Below are 26368 nucleotides of genomic sequence, written 5' to 3'. Positions count from 1 at the left end.
GTATGTTTGCTGAATTCTGAGCAATTTACAGAGAAAAGTGAATTACAATAAAGCATGGCATTATCCAATTCAGACACACATACAAAAGAATTAAACAGCAGGTTTGGCCAAACAAGTACTATTTAATTAGCTTTGCGGTCTATTAGTGACTACAGAAGATCCATACATAAATTAGAAAGAATAATAAATGGAAAAATCAAATTTTGGTTTAGGAGCGATATTGTTAATTAACAATTGGTAAGGTATATAAAATTTAGTCGGTCCAAGTATGCAAAGCAAATGTAGACATAATAGAAATTCCAAAAACCCCTCTAGTACCTGTACTAGAGCAAAGCAATAGTCCACTTTTCCACAGTCAGGTTGGAATCAACATTGTTCCTCCTGGGTGGATATTTGATTCAGGTGGAGCAATGCCCTTTGCTTACTGACTGGGGAACAGCAGACTAACTTATTGTTCAAGCACTGACATTTGAGGAGTCATTGGAATATTTGCTTTGTATACTTGGAAAAAGTTTAGTAATATGCAAACTTTAATATCTTGTGGCAGACACTTCATAAATTGTTTGCCTGCCTAAGGTAAAGTCATCTGTGATTGGGGATCACAGGAATCGTCAGGTAGAGGGGTCCTTTCATCGGATTGGCTGGCCCAATGCGATCTCAGCTGTTGAATGGCCAACTTGGGGGCAGCTTGATGGGTGAGGTCTTCAGAACTCTAAACAAATCCAAATCATATTATGTGATATCATCTACTGTTAAATTCTGCTCCGTTCTTGTAATATTTTTATTTTACTGTTACAAAAATAAATTGTATTGTATCATATTGTACAAGTGTGTGCCATCCAGTCCCTTCATTTAATATGGGTGTTGGATTAGACCAAGTTGAAATCTAGCCTTCTCTCCTTCACATGATTTTCAAGGACAGGGTATCAAGGTATAACCAAGGGATCTGGAGAATCCAATTTGGCTTAGATCTACATCATTTGCAGATAAGGCTTTTCTCACCAACGTGATTGCCAGCACAGACTGGAATGGTTCTGAGTGGAGTGTTGCACAGCAGGTTTCAGGTATCAGCACGTCGAAGTTTGAAGTCATGTTTAAGGGTTTTCCCTCCCCAACAGGTATGGTGTGTAGAATGTGTGGGTATTATTTACAAGGGACGTTATATAAGCAACAGATTTCAGTGAAGGGGCAGAGGTTTGCCACCTTTGGTCATATCCTCTGGGTGGGGATTGAAATAATAAATTGACATGTACAGAAATACAGAAATGTACAGAAATAAGGCATAGATTTTTCTACCTCGCCTGGGAGGATAAAAAATATATTTTTGAGGTAACTTATTTTACAGACAGTCATATAAATTATCCAATCATTACAGTTTTGTGATGACATCATTACAATTTTTGAAGCGTGTGGTACATTTATACACTACAATATACGAACTAGAAGAGACAGAACCTGAAGGTATATAGTTAAAAAGTATTACTGCCATACAATGTACAGAAAAAGAAAACTATCTCGTACATTAAAATATTTAATATCCATTCTCTATCAGTTAAGGGTCCTCACGACGTGTAATGGCCGAAGCCTCAGCTTTGCTCTCTGATGGCCTGCGACCATGCGTAAACTCGGCGAAAGTACGGCTTCCCTGCCACTTCTGTACTGGATTTCGTGAAGGCAACCGGCGCATGTTATGACGGTGTGAAATTTGATTTGCCGGCCGCCTCTACGCCACGTTTTCGTTGCCTTGCAAAGGTCTATTTTGCGTTTTAGCTCCAAATAATATTGGGGATTACCGTAGGCGAGGCATTGCGTTTTACATTACATTATCAAAAAATCGTTTCAGTGCTCAAGCCTCGGTCATACTACTAAAATTATGATGGCATTTTAGCGCGTCGAGTGGTCGAAAGACAACAAAGTTATCAACGTCAGATGCGGACTAAAAGCACACTGTGACACCCCCCACACCGAACTGTTCTCACCATCATAGAGCATCTCCACCCGTCATCCCGAGGAGTCAAAAACTGTTGCACCCTAGCCGTAGCGCCGTTCATTATTACAACTTCGCTCATCTCAGTCTACAAACACAAACTACGGCACAACAGCTGGAGGAGGTTTAAATAGCGCGAACGAACACCACGTGGTACGCGCGTGATTCTTGGTAAAAGAGCCAGTGGCGAACGTTCTTACAATGTTAGGTTGATTAAATAAAAAACGAAAATGCCGTTGTTAGGGGGTTTGTCTTTAGTTTCAGGTCTTCGGATATTTGTTATACAAAAAATATAAATTCGGAAATCAGTGCAACTGCTGAATGCAGCTTTTGCGTTTCCGTAGACTCGATATTTAATGAACCGCTGCAGTCTTTCTCGCATTGGACTCCTAGTGGTAAGACACTGTAGTGAGACCATCTCAAATATAATAGCTTGGGGCAGTGTTTCCCAACCTCGGTCCTGGGGGACCCCTGTGGCTGCAGGTTTTTGTTCCAGCCAGCTTCTGCTTTTAATTGAACCCTTGGGCTACTTAAGTGAACTGATATTTCCCAAGTTCTGTGTTTTGGGAACAATATAGAAATTAGAAAACCAAGTTTATAATTTTTATATATATATATATATATATATATATATATATATATATATATATATATATATATATATATAAATAAATAAATAAATGTACCAAGCAGTTATATGGGAATAATGTATTTTTTTTTCTTTTTAACAGTATTTTCATCTTGATTTTCATTCTACTTTTTAAGGAGCTCTAATTGTTTAATTAATCCATTAGTTACTAATTAGTGGGTCTGATGCTAAAGTAGTTGCAGCCTTTGATTATTCAGTGTTTGCCAGCGTGTCTGCTCTGCTCGTTTTAAATTGTCATTAATAAGATACAACGAAGAGGAAAAACTGCACAGAGAAAGGGCAAAATATAATAAAATCAACAAAAGAAAAAATACTTCCAAATGTCCTATAAATGTAAAAATCATGATGCTAAGTGGTTTTTGTAAGAGCTGGCAGCCTGTTCAGGGTTGGTTTCTACATTGCCTTTAAAGGGAACACCCTGAACTAGTTTCCACACTCACCCTTTACGCACATTATACCTATGCCTAAGAAAGTAAAAGTGAATTGCTTAAATGATTCCAGACTGGTGGCACTCGCTCCATTCCTGAAAGTGCTGTGAGAAACTGGTGCTAGCATACATTAAACATATTCCACATAGTCATTACACCAGCTGGTATCATCATCATCATCATCATCATCACAGCCAATCCACAGAGGTCACCACATCCCTTGCCCATCTCAAAAATATATTATTATTGACAACGGTAATTTACCTTCATCATTTAAGAATGTATAGATAAAGCATATGTTTTAAACAAATATTAGTAAAAATTAAAAAATAGCAAAAGCAGAACAAAAGCTTTGCAACGGATAATGTGTATCTGAGGATGGCTTGTCATAATATCTCTCTCTGGTCCTTGGGCAGTCTGTCCTTTATGACAATATCACCAGGTGGGATGTATGAGCCTGTGATGTTTCTCATTGGTAACTGGCTAATCACTCTAATGATTAGTAACTTTGCTCAAAAGATTTAATTATTAAAATTATTAAAGTATATGCAAAACATCTTGTCAAGAGTATTGTATCTGTTTTGTGTTTTCCAACCCGGGATAGTTACATCCCAACAAGTCTCTAATTTACAAAGTATTAAGCTAACCCAAACCCTGAAAAACATCCCCAAAGTATTACCCATCCTCCACTAAATTTTACAGAAGGCACCAAGCAGTTCAGAAGGTAGTGTTCTCCACCAAACCCGGATTGATCCGGACTGCCAGATAGTGAAGCATGATTCATCACTTCAAAGAATTTGTTTACACTGCTCCAGAGCTCAATTTTGGCATGTTTAAACACCATTCTACCATGTTCCAACACTAATACATTAAATGAAAAGGTTCCTATATTAAGGGAGGTCATGTCCTTCTGGAAGAATGTGGGGATACATTTTAAATAAGCAATTGGACTAAAGCCTAATTTTTACCTCTTGCATTACAACTTTTAGCAACAGTGTTCCAGCTCCCAATGCAGAATTGGCTCCAAACTGTTAACTGTGGCATAGTTAAAAAGGAACAACTTAAAATTAAACACCAAATTATCTTAAAATTGGCTTTATTTACAATACAGCAAACATTTAAATCATTCAAAACACTAAATTGCACAGCTAAAACACCAAAAATATCTGGGCCAATGTAAAGCAGCACTCTTGTACTTGGTTCCCATATTGTGGACATCTCTGGCACCAAAGAGAAATAGATTGCTGTTACATCATTCATCTTAAGTGTTGGAAGAGAACAGCTACTCAGTCCACCCTTATTCCTGTGAAGGAAGCTGGACAAGCCCCTTTGTGTCCATCTCAATAACAGAAAGATATTTGAGAATCTTCAGTTTTGCATCATTCACACTCATCTTCAGTTTCTTCATCTGCATCATGTTTACAGGACTGTCGGGTAGGAAAAAGAGATTAGATTCAAGTTCGCCAACACTCCTTTGTCGTAAAAAAAAAAAAATCAACATTAGCATAACCTCTCTTAATTGGGGTGTTCAAAACAAATGTAATGATTTACTTCATGAGGTAGAAATACATAATAGTTGCATTAAATATTTGAAATATTAAAATGTGTGGCTCAATGTAAATGTTTAAAGTCTAAATATTCTTGATGGTAATGCCTAGAAAACAGAGGTCCATGAAGGAGAAGAAGATCTTAAGGATTAAAAATATCATAATCATAATAATTCACCCTAAAATGGTCTAAAACAATACCCAGCATGCTTAGGTTTGATGTTTGTCTTTTTTAATCTTTTGGGGTTATCTCCTAGAGGGTTAGGACCACTGGTAAGGAATCGCCAAAAAAAAAAAATGACCATATTCCTGATTGGCAACCTTGAAGTAGTATAAAAACAGTAACATTATGCCTATATTACACATCTCCATTTTTTACAAAAAGTTTTTTGAAAAGGAGTAACTTTGACCCCTTGTATCAAGTTAGAGGATGAACCCCTGTGGTTGGCTGATGTGGCATGCAAAAATTTAAGTCCTTCTGATCCTTTTTGCTGTAATTTCCTACACAAAACATGCCCATTTTATCATATGCTGCATATTCCTTGAACAAGTATCATGCAATATTACTAGTTAAATATGCAATGATAGACCAGAAATAAAGCACAGATAATTTAATGCTGTTGGAATTAAAAAATAAATAAATAAAATAAAAAACAAAAAACACACACTTTTAAATAAGCAGCTAAAAAAAAAACTCATATCAAAATTTGTTAATGTATATCACAGTGTTCATATCTTCTCATTATGTTAAAGAAAAAAAAAAAATTTCAAAAAGGAGGGAGGTTTGTTTTATAATGGCTTTTTTTTGGAAAGAACACAAAGGGGTTTGGTAATGAGGAGTTGGAGCACACCACCTACAGTAAAAAGGCAGCATGGTTCTAATCTCTTCTGCTCTGGACTATGCATTCCTACCTACAGATAAAGTTTCACAACTGGCCCCTTGCTGCTTCTCATGTTTAAAAAAATAAACATGGTCCCACTTTTCAATGCTTGGGATCTTATTCTCCTCATTGATCCATTGGTATGTTTGAAAGCTGTGCGATTGCTTTCTCTTTTTTGAAACTGAGCACAATTTTTTTAAAAAAAGAAAAACACCATATTTGTTTAATATACATTTTTTTCTCTTCCAGTTAATGTTTGTTATTTATCTGGTCATAATACAGGTGTGCGGTACTGTACTGTGGGCCTCTGTTGCCATATACTAGTCTGCTTTTAATTAATGCATACCAAACTGCTCTCCCTATCCAACAGCAGCAGAGCTAATCAATATGAAGTGACATTTTTCTAGCTGCTCGGACACTGGAAAGTGTCTGGCTAGTACTCTTGACTATACAGTAGAAGTCAATTAAAATGTTACCATTACAAAATTTAATAGACAAACTTTTACACCAATTATTGCTGAAAATGTTGGATTTATATTGACCTAGAAGATTAACTACCACAGAAAAGAAAATATCAGTGCTTTCATTTGTAACCTTGTCCAATAAAAAACTGATTCGGTTTGCTGGAGGCTCTCTGTTTGTAGCTGCTTGTGTCTTTTTGGAAATGATAAAAGTTCTGACTAAAGAGTTTAAATATCACTTTACTTTAAAATAGGGATTTTAGTACTTTAACTTAGATGAGGAAGACAGCCCATAACACATTTTGGCTTTGGTGCTATATAGTCTAGTCTCACATAAGGATAGTGTGATGCACAAGGCAAAGTACATAAACGCAACATGTATATCTATTTGATGCCAACAGTTCTCTCTATTATATATAAAAAAAAAAAAAAATCCTGTAGAATGAATGACTAGAAGATACGTGATCTTCACGTTAAGATCACAAAAGACAAATAAAAGAACCACGAGATGAAAGAGAATAGGCGCAAAAAAAAAAAAAAAAAAAGGGAAGCAGCACACACAGATACAGGTGTCTCAGTGCATATAAAAGGACAATACGTTATAAATGAAACGTCGATGAATAAAAAAAGATTGCATTAGCGCAAACAAAAGGAAATCAATAATCAGGACCAGGTGTAACTGAAAAAAATAGGACAAAGCGAGGTCAGAAATAAAAGGAAAAGATCAGAAAAAAAGTCTTTTCACATCATTCAATGCACAAAACGTAGATTTACACAATAATGGAACACACGCTATGACAATCTGTGGATCCACAACAGTTACAGCAACGACACGTGTAATTTCAAAGAAAACAATTCCGTCAGGTGTATATTTATGATCATGGAGAAGCAATCACAACTCGAACAGCAAAGACACAAAGTAGCAAAAAGGACAGCAGCTGGACAGGCTTTTTTATTAAAAAAAAAAAAATCCAAGAGCAAAACAAGAGCAGCTTGCAAGCAGCAAAAAGACAGCAAGTAATCCAAAGGCATATCCTTAGCGTGCATTCAGCCCCCACACACCCCCCTCACAACATGAGCAGCATTATATGTCTGGCAAGAAAGATGTAACCATGCATGGGACTGGAAATAAAGGACAAGTATTGTTTTTACAAAAGTTTTTAAAGGAAAATTAAAAATAATGCATATGTAACAATGCCCAAGAAAATAACAATCTCTTTAAATTGTATATTGCCTGCCTAAAGTAAAGTCATACCTGATGGAGGATCGCAGGAATCATGGGAAAGAGGGGTCCTTTCATCGGATTAGCACTATTTCATATGTGGAATGGCAAAATAGGGGAGGCAGTTTGATGAATAAGGTCTCCAGGACTTAAAACAAATCCAAATCATATTATGTGATATCATCTCATGTGAAATTCCACTCCGTACTTCTAGAATTTTTATTTTTATACTGTATTGAGGATTTATTCTGTTCTATGTATTGTACTGTATTGTATTGACCCCCTTCTTTGACACCCACTGCACACCCAACCTACCTGGAAAGGGGTCTCTTTGAACGGACTTTCCCAAGGTTTCTTCATTTTTTCCCTACAAGGGTTTTTTTTGGGGGAGTTTTTTCTGGTCTTCTTAGAGGGTCAAGGCTGGGGGGCTGTCAGGAGGCAGGGCTTGTTAATGCCCATTGCAGCACTTGTGCGATTTTGAGCTATACAAAAAATAAATTGTATTGTATTGTACAGTTGGGTCCATAAATATTTGGCCAGAGACAACTATATATATATATATATATATATATATATATATATATATATATATATATATATATATATATATATATATATATATATATATATATATATATATATATATATATATATATATATATATATATATATATATATATATATATATATAAAAGATATATTACCTGTCCTCTCTATCATCACACAACTTTTGGTAATTCTGAACTCCAAGGCATAGTTGACTCACTTTGCAGACTTCTGCAAGTCACTTAACCTACCACTGCTCCAATTGTAAAAACTATACTAAAATGCACTACATCCAAAATAAGGCAAAGTGATAATCTGTGTAATTGATTTCATATCTAATAAGAAAACAGTGACTGAACTATTTCAAGGAAGTATTAATTTCTTATCCAAACTTGTAATTGTAGCGGTGGTGTGCTGGGGAGGCAGCACAAAGGACGCCTTATGCCTGGACAAACTAGTGAGGAAGGCAGGATGGATTGTAGGCACGGAGCTGGACAGTTTGACATCCGTGGCAGAGCAATGGGCGCCGAGCAGGCTCCTGTCAATCATGGAGAATCCACTGAACAGTATCATCAGACTGCTGTTACTGTGCTGCTCCATCGACATACTGAGGAGATCGTTCCTCCCCCACTCTATGCGACTCTTCAATTTCACCCGGGGGTTAAATGTTAACATTATACAAAGTTATTGTCTGTTTTACCTGCATTTTTATCACTCTTTAATTTAATATTGTTTTTTAGCAGTATGCTGCTGCTGGAGTATGTGAATGTCCCCTTGGGATTAATAAAGTATCTGTATGATCTTTCCCAATTTGCTATTATCTTAAAATATAGTTTAAACAATCACATTTAATAAACATTCAATTAACAAACACAAGAAAAAAAAAAATCCTCCAATTTTATAAGCATATAAAAAGGGATCATATATTTGCACAAATAGTATTAGAAACTTGGGTATTGCAGCATTTGAACATTTGAATCCTATTCTGTTCAACTTTCAAGTACTGTACATCTTTGGCCAGTAAAATTGGAGGGGTAGGGATAGGTTTTGTGTAATATGAATGCTTTGATTTTCTTACCACAAAGCATTGGAGAAAAAAAAAAAAAAACTTGAAATAAAAGTTGCATTTTTCATGTGACTCCTTACTCCCCCTTGAGGGTGTAAATAATATTGCCATTTCAAACAGTATCACAAGGACAAGTAACAGACTGCACATTTTCAAGCGGAACCTACTGTATTTAATATTGCTTTTTTTGTATCTACCAAAAAAAAACAAAAACAAAAAAAAAACGTTAGACTAACAGTTATTCAACCCCAACTGCCCTGTGCCCTTTAAAAATTATGTTTAGTTCCTTGGGCTTTGAAGTTCTGTTGTGGCATTATTTTGCTTCTCTTACGGGGACAGTATACTGTAATAGTTTTGTTGATAGTAGATATGTCTTTGAAGTGTGTGACGCACAACAGCTTTGCAATGGTATAAAAGTCAGCAATTTATACTTCCTGGCTGTGCAAGATTGGATTCATGTATAAATAACCCCTTCAACCACGCTTCCCTCCCCTCCGGGCCCTCAGGTGGTAGACAGGGGTCTGCATGGGCACTTTACCAGTCTTAGGCTATGAAGCCCCAAAACACAGCATAGTGCAATGCATTGCGTTATGTCTTTCTCTCATGGCCTGCATCAAGTTCTTCAGAAATTTGTGCTACAATAGCTCTTCTGCGAGATCGGACCAAATGGGCTGACCTTCGCTCCCCTTGCACACGAATGAGACTTGGATGCCCACAACCCTTTCGCCAAATCAGTAGTTGACCTTCCCTTGGACCACCTATGGTAGTTAGTAACCACTGCATACCAGGAACACCCACTAGACCTACCATAGATATGCTCTGACCCAGTCATCTAGCCATCACAATTTAGTCTTTGTTAAAGTGGTTCAGATCCTTATGGTCACCCATTTTTTTCTGCTTCCAACTTATCACCTTCAAGAACTGACTGCTCATTTCCTGCCTAATACATCCCACCTCTTGAGAGGTGCCATAGCAAAATAATCAAAGCACTCCACTTGTCAGTGGTTTTAATGTTGTAGATGACTGATGTAGAATATGTATATAAAAATTAGTCTTCAACATTAACTACCTATGTAAATCAAATACTGTAAATGAAAATGCATACTCAACATTAGTTTGAAATTGGACTTAAACCACATTTCAACGAAGGTCAAATATCATACATTGCCATGCATCATAAATTATGCAAAAGTATCAAACAGACCTGAACCATCCAAGCAGACACTAATTGAATCAAATGTGTGTGTGTGTCATAGCAATCCTAATAAATTTTATTAACCATTATATATATTTAGGAAAACACAATAAGTTAGATTTGTAATTCTTTAATTAGTAAATCGCTGTATTTTGGTTATTTTTATTCAGTATCTGGCACTTTAAATACTGTACGAGGCTTTAGATTTTTTTTGTATGTAAGCTATTAGATTTAAGTATTCCTCCACTGATTGTCAATAGAAAAATAAAATTAGGCTTATTAGTTTTGAGCATTTTATTAAAGTAAGATCTACTTTTTAAATGCTGTAGCTACAATCACACTATCAGACACTGTACAATTTGTTTACCATTTTAGCTATGATTATTTTTGTGCACCACTTACAAAAGAGCCTGTGTTGGCTTACTAGTTTAATAAAAGACATGCACAATAGTTTTAATGGACATTCCAGATTTGCCATGGGTGAATGTAAATGGGCTCTGAGATGGGATGGCAGCTTGAATAGAGTTGGTCATAGACTCAAGGATATTACAGGTAGATGAGCATGAGCCTATGCTGTCCTCGATAATGGACTGTCACTATTCAGGGAGTGAATGGGGAGGTGGTGCACTGCTGCAAATACTTACACAAGACCATTTTCAGCGAGTTGCTTTAATATGGGTAGCGACAGCCTTTGCATATTTTCAACTATGTGATAACCATTGCCATAACCACCTTCTATCTATATATAACAGGCTATTTAAAAAGGCAGGCTCAGTTATGACACATACACTAAACCTGCTGGAGGTACTAAGGAAGGAGAGAGAATGATCACAAAATTCGATGGCCATTTCGAACAATGCTGCACATTCTCTCTCTGTGACTAACATTAAGTACTTTTAGGCAATGGGCTTGTGTCAAGAACTGTTACTGGGGTTCCTCCATACCTATGGCAATACATCTTTATAATACATCACTGTGACTACTCTTATTACCCAAGAAATAAGTTTCTTCTCTTTTTGTATTTTTTCTGTGTGTTTAGGAGGGGTTATTGTGGATGTTTGCTATAATATTACTACATTTATTGAGCTCCTGTAAAAGCTACATTTCCCCTTGGGACAAACATAGTACTAGCTACCTATCTTGCTTGAAAATACTGCAGTGATAGCCTCAGTGCCCCTGTGATTCTGAGCTAGATTCATACATTTTGGAAATATCATGTTAAGTTGAAATTGTATGGAACTTGTAAAACACCACTTGATTCTCAATAGCAATACAACAGTACAACAATGTATGAAAATTTAATAAATACTTTGTATGAGAAACACATGTAGCCACAATACTAAATCATACTAAAATGGATACCCTCTTCAAAATAAAATTAGTTTTATTTATCTGTTCAGAGGACACCTCCAATAATTTGAACAGCTTTACTTTTATCTGTGTTATGCAAGTGGGATACTTACCTATTCTCTGTTGCTCTGAAGTGCTCATAAAGCTGTCTGTAAAAGGTATTAAGTTCACTGATCTGGATACTGGAGCGAATGCTGCGTGGCACTGACCTAAGGGCCTCTTCACGGATTGGTTCAAATTCTGGTTCCACAGTGGCTGTAGAAACACTAGCTTTACTCAGAAAGGTCAATATAAATCTAAAATGAAATCAATCAGAAATAGATATTCAAAGCAATGAGAGGGGAAGTACACAAGAAGGGAAATAGGGCCAGGTCTGATATTCTTAAAATAATAATGTATCCAGTATACTCACCATATAGCTCTTGGATTGTGTTTTGAGGTTCAGCAGAAGTGTTTGTCTACAACAAAAGTTAAATGTTATAGTGTGTCTAAACAAATGTGCATGCCTTATTTATATAAATTAAAATAACAAAAACCAACAACAACTTACAAAAAACACCTATGTAGAATAAAGTATTTTTTCTTAATGTAATGTTAACTTCAGAATTAACAGTAGAACACTGACAGATTTAGAAAGATTTGCATCAATTACCAATTGATTTTTTTCCATAATTTATACTAATAAAAGGCAAAGCCCTCACTGACTGACTCATTAATTTCTCCAACTTCCTGTGTAAGTAGAAGGGTGAAATTTGGCAGGCTCATTCCTTACAGCTTACTTACAAAAGTTGGGCAGGTTTCATTTCGAAATTCTATACGTAATGGTCATAACTGGAACCTATTTTTATCCATATACTGTAATAGACTGCAGCTTGATGGCCGTGGGAGGCAGAGTTGCGTGTCGCATCATCACGCCTCCCACGTAATCACGTGAACGGACTGTGAACGCAGTACGTAGAAAACAAGGAAGAGCTGCAAAGAGCGCTGAAGAAAAAACGCATACAAACATACAGTATTCATAAGTGCAGCTACTGCGGAAAGTTTAAATTAAGTTTATACACACGCTCCCGCTGCCGTTTGTCATGCCTACAACGAATACCATATTCGCGAGATACAAGTTTAATGAGAAGACACGGGGTATAAACTAGACTTTGGATCACTTTGTAACGGAGTTAAAATTGCTGTAGCGAGAAACTTTTAAGTGCTGGGTCTTAGCTAACATTAAATAAAGCCATGGACATCGCAACATCACACAAGAGAGCGGCTCACGTGAAATGACTGAACGCAGTACGAGTGATCACTTCGATGAATGAAACCTGTTCAAAAACCGCATTACACAATTAAGAAGGTAGGAAAAGAATATGAAGGGAGTGACGCATACAAGCATATTCATGAGTGCAGCTACTTCGGAAACAAAGCACGGTGTAAACCTAAAGTTTAAATTAAGTTCATAGACAGGCTGCCGCTAGCGTTTGTCATGCCCACAACTAATACAATATTCGCGAGATACAAGTTTAATGAGAGGACGCAGGGTATAAAAAAGAGAGTTTTAATCACTTTGTAACTAAGTTAAAATTGCTGGTGAAGGACTGTGCTTATGCAAATTCCGAGAAATGGAATATAATTTTTCCTCAGTGAATCGTCTAGAAGTGAAAAGATTCAGAATGGCCACATAGATGTTGAATGATCAGATCACCCAACCAAATCAGATGCTAAAAGTTTTGAAAGTGCTGGTGACCGGAATCTGGCAAACTGGCACATTACTGCTGGACCAAGTGCAGGGTTTCCTCTAAAAGTTATAATTTTGAATTACACTCCTATACAGTTTGAATTTAATATCCAATAGTAGGACTGTTATTTTTATTGTCTCTCACATTATAAAAAAAAAAAAAAAAAAAAGGAGGTTCTAAACTGCAATTCTGAAGTAATCAAATATATACACACATAATATATATATCTATCAAAATCTGCCATAATTCTTTGTAGACTAACATTAAGCTGTATGTTCGGCATTTACTGGTCACATAAAAGGGCATCATCATTTGTAACTATCCTTATGCATAAAACTTCATTCAAACTCACTTAAAGTTCAAACCTACTGTATATCCTGAGGCAGTCACAACAATCCTCACACTGTATTTTTAAATTTATAATCTATTTTTAAGTCAGAAAACTAGACAGACAATTAAAGAACCTCTGATTACTATTAAACAGAAACAAAACACTTCATGGAAAAAAGGGAATACAAACCTGAAAAAAAAAAGTTTCCAGTTAATTATACTAATCATTTTAAAAAATGAAGTGTAGCCACACATTAAAAATGTGCAAAAATTTGCTTTAAAAATAGAAAGCAAATTTGCTTTAAAAAATAGAAAGCAAATTGCTTACATTTTTATCCTTACAATATATAAAAACACAGCACACACTCTCGGGTGTCTCAAAGTGACCCCATGCTGCAGACAATAAGAAACCAAGGAAATACAAGTAAACCATACATTTAGAAATATAATGCTTTAATTAGGTTTATATTTCTTCTTCAGACCAATCCAGACGATAAATACTTTGAAATAATCCATTTTAGAATTTGAAACCAGTCTTATCTTCCTGTGCTCAGTTCACCAGTGACAAGAAGTAAACTAACAACCTTGTGGATTAAAGTCCAGTACACTCTTATTTCTGTGCTGTTTATGTGCAAGTTTCTTTAAATTTTTCTGTCTGGCTGGGGATCGCTCAAGGGTTTCACAGGATTGTAGATAGCTATGACATTGATATTAAACAGCGGACATGGCCATGTAATGTCCAATAATTTAAGACAGTTAAGTGCGACTTGATAGAAAAAGATTGCATCACTTTGACGTAATTTATTCAAAGAAATCGCTTACATCCGTTTCTTGTTTGGATGAACATTTTGCGCATTGTTTTTGCGCCATTTAATCTTTTTGTGCATTCTACCTCTATTTTTCTAGCACAGCGATGTTGGCTTGTGGTCATTAGGACCTCTACAGGGTTTGCCACAAATTTGTATTTAGGTACCCTCAGGCGAATGACAGATCATTGTCTCAAAAGTTATAACAAAGCAGTTCAAAACACTTCTGGGTTTCCTGAATTTTGATACCACTGACGACAATGGCCCATATCCAATACACTGTGTTACCACAAACTAATAACTTAACAGAAAAAGAAAATGTGTTACATGAAATACAGTTGAATAATTAAAAGGTAGTCTACAAAGAAAAAAAAAAAAAAAAAAAAAAAAAAGATTCACGATGGAATAAGTGTCTTAACATACCGTATCAGTGCTCCCACTCAGCAATGCATCACATTTAAGATGGACAGCTGCCTGCTTCTCCTGCTCAGTCAGAGGAGGGATCTAGCAAGCATAGCAGACTCATAAAACAGCAGCCAGTTACCAAAACACTTATTCTTCTTCTTTAAGTACAGAAATAAAGGTCATAATCAGAGAGTGGTTCATCCTATGAATTATCTTACCTCCACACTGGTGCTCTGTTCTAGTTTCTGTAGGATATGGATGGCTGTATTCAGGTGGGACTGCATTGCACTAATAGAGTTCTTCTGCTCCAGTGCTATCTCCTGCATTTGGGCACACAGGGCTTTATGTCTCGACTTCACCGCAGACAATTTTTCAAGAAGCTTCACTGGGTTTTCCTGAATATAAATAAACAAACTTAATTACTTATTTAAGCATACTGTCATGAAATGTACATAAAAAGAGGGGAGAAATATTAACACAAGTACTTGCATTCAAGAAAATGAAATGTATTTTGGCTATTTTTCAGTGAATTAGCATTCACACCTACTGTAACTCTGGTTTCTTACCTCAGCTGTTGCATTCTCTGGCAACATGACCATGAAGTCAGATTCTAGTTTCTTCTCCACATACTGAAGATCTGCCTCAGCCTTCTGGAACTGTGAGAATAAATTAGTGAAAAACAAAGCCTTTTGAGAAACCCACCTCATTCCACTACTCTATTTAAGTTATACAGCGTTTGTTAAAAGAATTTGGGAACAAAGAAATACCAGAAGAACCAAGAAGAGTACCCTGAATGGGGCCCAATGATACCACGTGTATGCTGTAAAAAACAAGGATGCTGCCTAAGAAAGTGATGAAAATAACTATTATTCATATACAAGATTTTCCAAGATACCGGACGTGCTGCAACATAAAATGGTTAGTATTACAACCACTACACACAGTGTTCTGCCTTAATGTGCAACTAATGCCAATTTTCATTTTAATTAGGGCATGCATTGAGCAACATACAGCAAGAAACACACCACAGTCATCTATACCACCTGTAGATAGAAATTCCAAGAATAAAAAGAAAGCCATGAAACAGAATTTCTTACCATAGAGTACAGCAATGTTGTGGTGCTGATGGAATTCTCCCACATACTAGTTAAATTTATAGGACACTAAGTCAAAGCCAATTCAAAGTGAACCCATAAATGTAATTTACACGATCCACAACACATACAAGTACTCAAGGTGTTCCAAAGATATGCCTTCATTATAGTATGTGGCAATTAGTGATGAGCATTTATGGTTGATTTTCAATTCTGATATCCCCTCATGGTATCTGAATACTTAAAAAAATAAAACTATTTAAAGCTCACTGAATGGATAATGGCATCGACCAAGATTGTCATGCCTGTCATATTCTTGCCACTTACTTTTCAATGCCAATAACACCCAGTAAGCAGATCAAAATTCAATTGGCCAAGAGGGAGTATATAAAAGAAAAGAACCCCAACCATGTTTAAAATTGAACTATGTTTACTATCTTATTTAGTTCTCAAAATAGTCACTTGAAAATGTTCAATTTTAATGGAGCATAGGAGGTAGTCAACTCTTTGAAAGACTTCAATGTTTTTGATCAAAACTACCCAGATCTATGTTTCCAACAAATGTATGCTCCCCAAACACTGAAACCCTATAAGCAATATTGCACTACTCAGAGCAATAAAGACAGCAGAGACAATATCGATAGGGTTCCAGGGCATAGGATCATTCAGGATACCAGGCTCCGAGTCCAGGACCACAAGTGATTAATGACAGTCAAAGAAAGAAAAGGCTCAGAAGGCTTTTTTTTTTTTTTAAGCTGAAAAAGTTAAATTCTTGACTGAAAATTCTTAAACTGTTAGACAATATAATGGGATTTAACTGAAAATTCTGTATGTATTAGTATTCCTAACCAAATCAAAAAAACATTTTCTGCAAAATAATGTTAATCATTGTAACAGAGAATTAAAAAATACCACACGCGTAGCATGGGTTAAAGAAAAAACATGATCCTTTTATATCAAAATATACAAAGAAGTCTAAAAGTATGAAATTAGTCTTTGACAATTTTGAGTATGTGGGAAATCAAATGCTTGTAAAAATCAAAGAGTCAAGTGTTTATGGATGTTTACTCTTGGAGTTCCATTACTTGTAACAATTTTTTCATAAACAAACAGCAATTTGCTTCTTCTGTGGTTCAAAAGACAGAGGCACTCTGTATAGAATATAAAACATGTTACTTTGACAAATTTTACATTTAAAAAGCAATAAAGGAGGCACATAGCTAGTACTAACACACAAAAATAGTTCACCAATTAAACAGCTTAAAAATTTTAGTTGTCTAACTTCACAACCCCAACAGCTGCCTCTCATGGCCACTTCCAAACTTTTTTTTTTAAATAAAACACACCACTGTGTCACTACCTGCTCGCAGACGCTTTGACAATACTATTGCACTGCTAGCTGTCTACTACAGTAGTGCAATAAAGTCAGAGCAACTGCACACAGGATGCTTACTCCTTTCCAGAAGGAAACAATCATTGCATCTGCTACATTTCTAGGACCTACAGAAATAGCAAAATCCCTGGCCAATGCCCTTTTAACATTGCACTGCTTTTATTACAGTTTTACCAGTAGTACAACCTAAAAGGGGCACTGGACAGACAGACAGACAGTAGGTACATCAGACTTAATTTATTGACCACTTAAACTACTCAAATCAGGCCATGAACTTTATTAATGTATCTGTGCCAATTAGTTTTAGGGACTGAAATGAAAAAAAATTCAGAGAAATAACAATAAACAAAAGTTTGACAATATTTGCAGATGTCGATAACATATTGATACATTTGAAAGAGTTACTACAATATCCTGTGTATTTGTCACACAGCCCCATTCTAACAAATTTCAACCTTTTCCACTCTAAGCAAACTATGAGTAACACGCTCAAAAGTGAGCTTATCCAGGCTAAAGTACTGCATATCTTAAAAAAAAATATGCAGTTAAAAAATAGTTCTGTTCTCACTTTTGAACTGAACCATATTTTACATACATTCAGCATTAGTTACCTAGATTTGTTTAGCCTTGCAGTTACAGTATACTGCGATTTAAGAAAGAACAGGCAATACAGTGAAACTTACTTGATTCAACAATTCCAAAAAGGATTTCTACTTTTGATAGATTACTTATTTGGTGCATGAAGTTTCAGACTCCCAAAACCATTTCAGCCTGGCTGCTCCTCTGTTTAGTAATAATGTTATTTCATTCTCATAGCATCACAATTTACCTTATAATTCTTCTTGTTTTAACTTGTTTGAAAATAAGGGGGGAAATGAAGAAAACTTCATTCTTTAAATAGTCTTCCATGGCGATTTATGGTTATACAATTTCATAACCATTTATCAGCTTCCTCAATCTTTCAGGCTATTGTAGCTATAGAAGATTATATTGCTAAAATAGAACAAATTAGTTTTCCATACATAGCTCAATGTATGGGAAACATCTATTTTGCAATGTGTCTGTTTAATATCAACTGTGCTTCACCTGCATTATAGATGAAACCAGCTAGTGCTGGGTCTGATCACATATTTACTGTATATCTTCCAATTGGTTGAAGTTTGGTAGGTTAGCTGGTACAAACCAAAATATAAGTTCTGGGCACCATTAGAGACAAGAATAGCATCCTAATATTATTAGGTAGTGTGATCTAAATCTATATGAAATTACATCATGCCATTAATTTTTCAAAACTATTGTGATTTAGTTGCATATCTAAGAGTAATGTAAATGTTAAGGATATAGAAAAGAGCAGCTCCAGTTTATCTGCACAAAGAAAAAAAAAATAGTTGATTTCATGACAAAAGTAAACAGCTGCATTACGCTTCACTTGCTTCTTAAAAGTCAAAATGGTATGACTGTTATGTTTTATTTTATCAAGGAACTGATTTTGAATGTTATGTATTAGAATGAAGTTACTCCAAACCTAAAATGGCTGCTTTAAATGTTAAACCTTCTACTGTATATTACATATCAAATGTTTACTATGATGATCTTCATATTATTTAATCTTGCGGTTTAATTTACATGAAATAGTGAAAAGCAACTTTTTTGGTTACACTCAGGTAACAACAGTGAGAATATATCTTCTGCAAAACCTTTTAAAAGGCAAAGCTTGGCTTCACATTTTATTGTTATATTCAAAATAAGGCAGATTTTCAGTTGTTTACTTCTTTCTTAATGTGATAGGAATTGCTACAAATCTACTGTATATTTTCATCTAATCCATTACTTTAAATCTAGCCTTAAGTGTCTGCTTAAAAATGTAAAACCTGATTTACATATCTGTCTTTTGTGGACAACACAAAAGGATTGTGGTCACTTGATAGTTTACAGTGGTGTGAAAAACTATTTGCCCCCTTCCTGATTTCTTATTCTTTTGCATGTTTGTCACACAAAATGTTTGATCAAACGCTTGATTGCAGTTATTGCTGCTAAGGGTGGCCTAACCAGTTATTAGGTTCAGGGGGCAATTACTTTTTCCACACAGGGCCATGTAGGTTTGGTTTTTCTTTCTCCCTAAATAATAAAAATCATCATTTAAAAACTGCATTTTGTGTTTACTTGTGTTATATTTGACTAATGGTTAACTGTGTTTGGTGATCAGAAACATTGTGTGACAAACATGCAAAAGAATAAGAAATCAGGAAGGGGGCAAATAGTTTTTCACACCACTGTATATATTTTATTTTTCAGCTGTGTATTTCAAAAACACACACCTTTTCTCTTTTAAGATAAAATATTTAACATTGCAAATGTGCGATATACTGAATAAATGAGATTGATATATATTGCAGAGATATTTAATTCATTTTCTAATCAGGCAACTTGGAGCGAATTCAAATAGTTGATTAGACCAGCACTTTCAATGTCAATCTAGCGAGTTTTAAATAATTTTGGACCTGCCATGAGCAGTGGCAAACCTAAATTCTATGATTTGTTGCAATTAAAGTGAAAGTAGCCTGTATTTTAAAAAAAAGTGCTGCTCAAATTCAAATGCCTTTTATTGCATTTTTTAATAAAGTAAAAATGTAAAATTGACATAGAGGTTGTGTCTATATCCACTTACATCAGAAACACCAAGTTAAACAGTGAAGTCTGTCATTTTTTTTTAATCTTCCTCCAAAAATGTTTGGAACACATTTATCTTCAATGGTAAACACTAAATTAACTTGCTTAGTAAAATGGACATGATTAATATTTTCAAGAGTAGCTTGACAGCACAGCGATTAACACTGATGGGTCACAGCTCTGTGGATTTTGGATTTTTCAGTGTTCTCTGGATTCCTCCCACATTACAAGTTAGATTAACTGACAATTCTTCAATTGCCCAAAAACAACAGCATTTGGATGCATGGCAGAGCATGACCAGAATTCCTGGTTCTTTTCCTACATTGGCTCCAATGTTACCAAGTCAGGATACCACCCCTCCTGCAGCCAAGAACTGGAAAAAAATGTTTATGAGAAGTTAATTTCTTCAACTTAAAATGTCACAAAAATTATAGAAACTTTTGGAAGAATCTCCATTCGCTCACATAATCGTTAACTGTATGGCGATTTTCAAAAATCAAAAATAATTTAGGGCAATCAAATGCTCCAACTTGAAACCTAAACAAAGCATGTTCTAGGTGGTTTAACATCTATCTTATTAACAAACTGTAACATATGAACAATAGTATCTGTATTGGTGGGTCTGTACCATATTCCCAGCTCTTCATGCATTTAATCAACAACCCCACCTTTCTGTGCCATGTTTAAACAAGTATTCATTTTTATTATGCTCGTTCCCATTTCAAGGAGATATGGCCAATACAAAGATATCTTTCTTGAACTCTTATTCTTATTAAAAATTGTATTATACAATTTCCTGAAAAAGAATTGTTATGCAACTTTGATTTAAGCCTAATGGATGGAACCCCACAACCCCATTATATTTAAATAACAAAATACATTCAGTTTCCTCATACTGGAAAAATTACAAATTTGAATAGGCAAGAGATAAGCAAGTTTAAAGTAAACATGAAATGAATTGAACGTAATGTAAAATACTGAACACAATTACACACCTGAAGTATGGTCGGTGGGGTGTGGAGAGAATGCATTATTAGAAAGGCTTGAAGGTCCCAACAGACTAATTTTTTAACAAAGACTCATCAATTAAAGGCTAATAGCCTTATATACCACAAGTTATGATTTACACTAAAGCTTGATAATGCACTTGTCAGGTTATCTGGAATATCATGTGTAATATTAATCTATGTAGGTTTTTTTTTTTTTTAATTACAGGCTAAGCCTACAGAACAACTACTAAACTAATTCAAGGTCTGCAAACTATTACCTATGAAGAAATACTTAAGCAATTGAATCTTTTCACATTATGCTTAGCATTCCTGGGGGCTGGAGACATCGCTATAGAAGGAAAAAGGCGAGGAAAAACTGCCTTGTTTTAAGAAAAATAAAACGATGGAGTGAACTTTATGGAACGGGGGCTCTGGATGGAAAAAGTGAAGACGACCACACATACCTACTATGTTTCTCAGAAAATTTATTCGTTTGGACTTTGCATTAGTTTGGAAACTACAAAGTTCACACCATCCGAAGAGGAAACAATAACATGGGTTTACTTTATATCTTTCTACTTTTGGTTTTCTTGTCTGCCCACAAATTGCTTTAGGCACAATAGCAATTGTCTTCTACCTGCAAAAATGGAATACACACCAGTTTTATGTTTAGTCAGGTGACCCACAAAAGTCCTGCAGTAGTTCAACCAACCACCTTGCAAGGTTCTTGTAGCTTTGCTAATAAAAATTATTGGTTAAGTGTCTCTGGCTTCTGCACTTACAAATTATTTAATATTTTTAAAGGACTTATTGGTTATCATAAAGTTGCTTTGGTTTTTGGCTAGGACTCTCTTATTGTACAAAGAATTAAACTTCTGTTACTCAAAATTGCAAGTGATCAACTGGATAAAAACGAAAAAACATTTTACCTGTACAGCTAGTGTATGACAAACTATATCATAGAAATGATGAACTGTGTTGAGCTGAAAGGTTGTTTTCCTTGTTGAAAAACTGCATGTTCTTATTCCAACAATAAAGTAAGCAGTTTAGCCATTATTTCAAATGCACATCTGGCAATATTTTTAGATTTTATAATAGCCCAATTTCTCATAGTTTCAATACAATCGATTTCTAATAATCATTAGGTGTGTGATTTTTTTTTTTTTTTAACCCTGGTTACTATAGGAAAAGACTGATACTGTGTCAGACTGAATATGCCCTAGTTCAGGGGTGTCCAACTCCAAGCCAGGAGTGCCACAGTGGCTGCAGGTTTTCATTCTCACTCTTTTCTTAATTAGTGACTGGTTTTTGCTGGAAATTAAATTCTTTTGCCTTAATTATACTTGATCTGCTGTTTAAGACTCAGGCCCCTTAATTGTTTATTTTTTCCTTAATTAGTGGCCAAAAAAGTTAACACATGACCAGCTAACTTGTGTTCATCATATAATAATCTAAAAATAGAGAGGTGACAGTCTAAGGAATGTTGGTCTGCTCAGGTGGTCCACAAAACAATTTTTCATTTTTCTGAGAACACAGTCAAAATAACAGTTTTGGAAATGTCTGCTGTGGTAGACTGAAAGCACCACCAAGCCATGGAATCAATTAATGGATTTAATTAACAATAATAATCCACTTCTAATTAAGAAACTAGTTGAAGTGAAAGTGCTTTGAGTTTCACGTCCAAACTTAGCTTGTCATCTACTAGCTCACTTCACATCTAATTTTTGTTTGGCTGTCATTTAAGGGAAAAATAAGCAATTCAGACTAGTACAGAGAGTCTTAAAAACAAAAGCAAAAAAAAAAACACAACAAGGTAATTAAAACTAAGGGAAAAATAAGTCAATTAACAGCAGAATATGGTCAACGATTAAGAAAGTGGCAGGAAGGAAAACCTGCAGATGATGCATCACTCCAGGACTGGAGTTGGACATTTTATTCTAGTTCATAACTACAGTTTGATAATGTTTGAGTTTAATCAGTAGTCATTTATGTGAAACCCTTTTCCTGTTTTTTCCCCACTTTGCTATCAAATCACTGTCCTCTTGATACAGAGTCTGAATTAAGTTATAATAAATGACCATTTCTCATCAGTATTTGGCAAGCATGCACATAATGGGTAGTTGGTTCAGTGTTTTGTTTACTTTTATCCATCCATTTTCTAACCCGCTGAATCCGAATACAGGGTCACGGGGGTCTGCTGGAGCCAATCCCAGCCAACACAGGGCTCAAGGCAGGAACCAACCCTGGGCAGGGTGCCAACCCACCGCAGGACACACACAAACACCAAGCACACACTAGGGCCAATTTAGAATCGCCAATCCACCTAACCTGCATGTCTTTGGAATGCGGGAGGAAACCGGAGCACCCGGAGGAAACCCACGCAGACACGGGGAGAACATGCAAACTCCACGCAGGGAGGACCCGGAAGCGAACCCGGGTCTCCTAACTGCGAGGCAGCAGCGCTACCACTGCGCCACCGTGCCGCCCTTTGTTTACTTTTAGTCTTGGTATAATTTAAGTTGAAGAACTACTGAATAGGGTATGTAAAAAGTTGCCAAAAATACTTATTCCTGAATTCTTGGAATGTGGGGTAAGAAAGATAGAAGTGCATTTCTGTCACTTGCTATTCATGCTTACTGTGACTGCACAACATGTAGTTACTGAAGCTGTACAAGAATGTTGTGGGCCTCTTTCAGACCTTTATTTAGTTCTGGTACTTTGGCAGATCAGTTATTTTCAGGGTTCATCTCAGTACAGATAAAATGTTGTTAGAAAAGCGGATGTCTTTAAACTGCCTATTTGAACTGCAAAATTTTGCCTGTGTAGAAGCACGTGGTAGTTGAATTGCATTCACTTATTACTGAAGTTCTACCTTTCGCCTTTTTGCTTTTCAGTTACATGAATGTAAGCATCTTTACAATCCATTCCAAGAAATATTTTACTTATTCTGCCAGTACTTTGTAGTGTTTTGTCAGCTGCCTTTTTAATTTTTAATAGAACATGAATCATAACAAAAATAAAGTAAATTGGAAATGATTTCAATTATCCAGGATTATTCTTAAGAGATATAAATGGTGACATACTCACAATTCTTTAAGTTTAATATGAATAGCCACTTAAAAAAAAAAAAAAAAAATCTCATGAAACTACAAATGCTGGAAAATACCCAGGTGACTATTAGACCATAGGATACAAATAACAGGCCTGGCAATCAAGTAAACCTCTAACACCAAATCCAGATCAAATGTACAGAAAAATGCACAGATGCATATCTCAGGGCTCCAAATATTTAATGCAACCAGTTAACAAAAGTTCTGGAAAACTACAATACTAGCACTGCGTAGGTGCATATCAGTACTGAACCTTGAGCATCAGTATAACAAATATAGATAATAAGCATAGAATCAAAGCAACACTAGTCTAAACAGTAACATCAACAGGTGCCTGTCTATGTCATATGTTCTGGGAATGCCCTACACAAAGTCCATTTTGGTTTAACATTTTTGAATATTTCACAGAGCAACATATCTGTTATCACTTCTTAAACACAATATCTGTATTAAAAAAAAATCCTGGCTTAACATTTTGAAAGGAAAAAAAAAAAATCTATTGTGGTATCTCCTGAAGTAAACCAATTTGTATTCCCATGAAATAAAATGTAGTTACTTCTTATAATACATTGTTGTTTGTCATGGCACCAGAGTGGTAGTGTTTTGCATGTTATATAGTCGTGCAAGTGCTCTGTACTGAACACAATCCTCTCATATCACACTCACAGGAAGGAATCAACACCATGATACATTGCTTTTATAAAAAGCCACATTCATTGCCTTGTCCAAAAGTCACCGACACCCACCTTAACCTTCCACAGTTGAAGATAGCTAAAAAAAACAACCCACCCCATACGGTGATTTTGAACAATATCTGGACAGTGTGAGTGATTAACAGTAGAACAGCAGATCCTCAGCACAGACACATGCATTAAAACCCCATAAACTTGAGCACTACAGTGCAAAATGACAAAACAGTACAGTTAAAATGTTCAGTTCACTGAATAGCCCAATAGATTTAGGTAATGCTTTGAACTGGATAATGGAGCATCACATACATTTTCACGACATATCTAGGTCTTCATTATACAATCACCACAACATTGAAAATATCAAACTGACTAAGTCCATCCAGACATCTGTACTAGGCAGCAGGAACCGAACTCTGGTGAGTGGGACACTGAATCGCAACGCACAGTTTCACACACAATATACCAAATCTGAGTCGCTTATTAACCTAACAGGTATGTCTTTGCAATGAGCGAGAAAAAAATGCATATATGGAAAAACAAAGTTCAAAATCCAATAATGTTTTCTCTTGGATTCGAACCCAGATCTCTGAAGATGTAAGCCAGTGAAATGCAGGGTTCTTTTCTGAAACTCTAAACTGCACTCTAAACACTTTGGGAGGCTAAAAAGCTCAAAGTGTCGGGCACAACCGGTGAAACAGCTGCACTACGACTATAAAACAACTGAGTAAGGTGTACTGCATGACTGATTGGATGCACGCAGATTTGTTTCGTTGCACGATACAGCAAACGAACCAATGTGCCCAGGGTCGAATTCGCTCGCGGTTTGAACCCTGCTTTCCAGCCACGTCTTCCCGCCCACTAACAACTCAGGTCCATTAGCTCACCAATCACAACGCAAAGCGAGATGCGACTATTTTTTTTTTCGTCTTACTTTAAAAACGCTAACGGTCACACTTGAGGAGGAAGGCGGGTGATGGGATTCACGTTTAACGGCCTTTTCGATGCGCAGCATGCTGCTTATTTCTTTTCTCACAGACAACACGAAAGATATCCCAGATGCAGCGAGTAGTCGAATTGCTATCCAAACTTCTCGGCCCAACTGTAATCCCGCCTATGCTAGTTGGATTTGCCCGTCTCGCTCTGCCATTTATAATCAAAGAGTGGTGGAAACATTTGGGGGTTAACCACATACATTTTAATATACGCAAGACGCACTGTCGCCTTCACGGCCGTTTTGTAAAATAAAATAGCCGCTTACCATGGCCTCAAGCTTATTGACTGCTGGCTCCATGTTGAATAGTTTACATTCCTCAGGCAGACCCGTAAATATAAAGAACAAACCTCTTGTAACGTGGATAGTGATTGGGTAGCTGTCAGAATTGGCAGGATTTGATTGGGTGCCAATGGGTGATGTAGGTGGTATTTGCTAAAGACTGCAGACCCCTAAAAGAAATATCTTGGGAAAACGATTGGCGAATCACGTACTTTTTTTTTGATTGGTCAATTCTTACAAAGCAAACTGTGTTAATTGGTTTGTTGTTACTTTTCCAAACGAGAGAGACAGGCTCTTATTGGTTACAGCGCTACTAGAGGTGCATCAAATTTTGATTGGCTCAGTAATTCTCGAAACGCCGTCGACTAAAGACAGGGGCGTGCAATTATTGAAAGGTCATTCGTTGATTTTACCTCCCGCTTCCTACTGATTGGCTAGAATACTATACCATTGTGTGTATGTATTTGGGATTGAAATGGTTATTGGAGGATTCTCTGACAGACGTTGCTCTTGCCCAATTGAAGTTTAAAACTGCTTTGCCGCC

At 36.0% G+C, this 26368-nt stretch overlaps 2 protein-coding genes across 3 annotated transcripts in view; both read right to left on the bottom strand.

The window, feature by feature from the left end:
• Positions 1-2471, bottom strand: part of fkbp6 (FKBP prolyl isomerase 6) — a 45209-nt gene extending 42738 nt beyond the window's left edge. The window contains exon 1 of the mRNA XM_039755005.1: positions 1980-2471. Coding sequence (XP_039610939.1) covers positions 1980-2069 — 90 coding nt within the window. The 5' untranslated portion in view covers positions 2070-2471. The remainder of the gene's footprint in view (positions 1-1979) is intronic.
• Positions 2472-4143: 1672 nt separating this feature from the next.
• On the bottom strand, positions 4144-25929 carry ska2 (spindle and kinetochore associated complex subunit 2). Of its 2 annotated transcripts, none has more exons than XM_039756870.1 (7): positions 25810-25929; positions 15170-15259; positions 14822-14998; positions 14622-14702; positions 11745-11790; positions 11446-11602; positions 4144-4491 (listed from the first exon to the last, which is right to left on the bottom strand). In XM_039756870.1, exons 1-7 carry the CDS (start codon positions 25840-25842, stop codon positions 4362-4364), a joined length of 714 nt encoding a protein of 237 aa, XP_039612804.1. In that variant the 5' UTR covers positions 25843-25929; the 3' UTR covers positions 4144-4361. The 2 variants fall into 2 exon arrangements, with proteins under 2 accessions (XP_039612804.1, XP_039612805.1); XM_039756871.1 differs by having other exon boundaries at positions 11446-11587; positions 25810-25917.
• Between the last annotated feature and the right edge of the window lie 439 nt (positions 25930-26368).

This window comes from Polypterus senegalus, chromosome 6 (assembly GCF_016835505.1).
Source record: "Polypterus senegalus isolate Bchr_013 chromosome 6, ASM1683550v1, whole genome shotgun sequence".
Lineage (NCBI taxonomy): Eukaryota > Metazoa > Chordata > Cladistia > Polypteriformes > Polypteridae > Polypterus > Polypterus senegalus.
This window is presented reverse-complemented; position numbering and strand designations above follow the sequence as displayed.

What these genes read in the sequence shown, in the direction of transcription:
- ska2 (XM_039756870.1), bottom strand. Translation starts at nt 25,842, where the DNA reads ATGGAGCCAGCAGTCAATAAGCTTGAGGCCATG. An exon ending in AACAGAGCACCAGTGTGGAG is followed by an intron (nt 14,703 to 14,821) that starts GTAAGATAATTC and finishes TATGCTTGCTAG; the next exon opens with ATCCCTCCTCTGACTGAGCA. An exon ending in TTCAGAGCAACAGAGAATAG is followed by an intron (nt 4,492 to 11,445) that starts GTAAGTATCCCA and finishes CCTACCCGACAG; the next exon opens with TCCTGTAAACATGATGCAGA.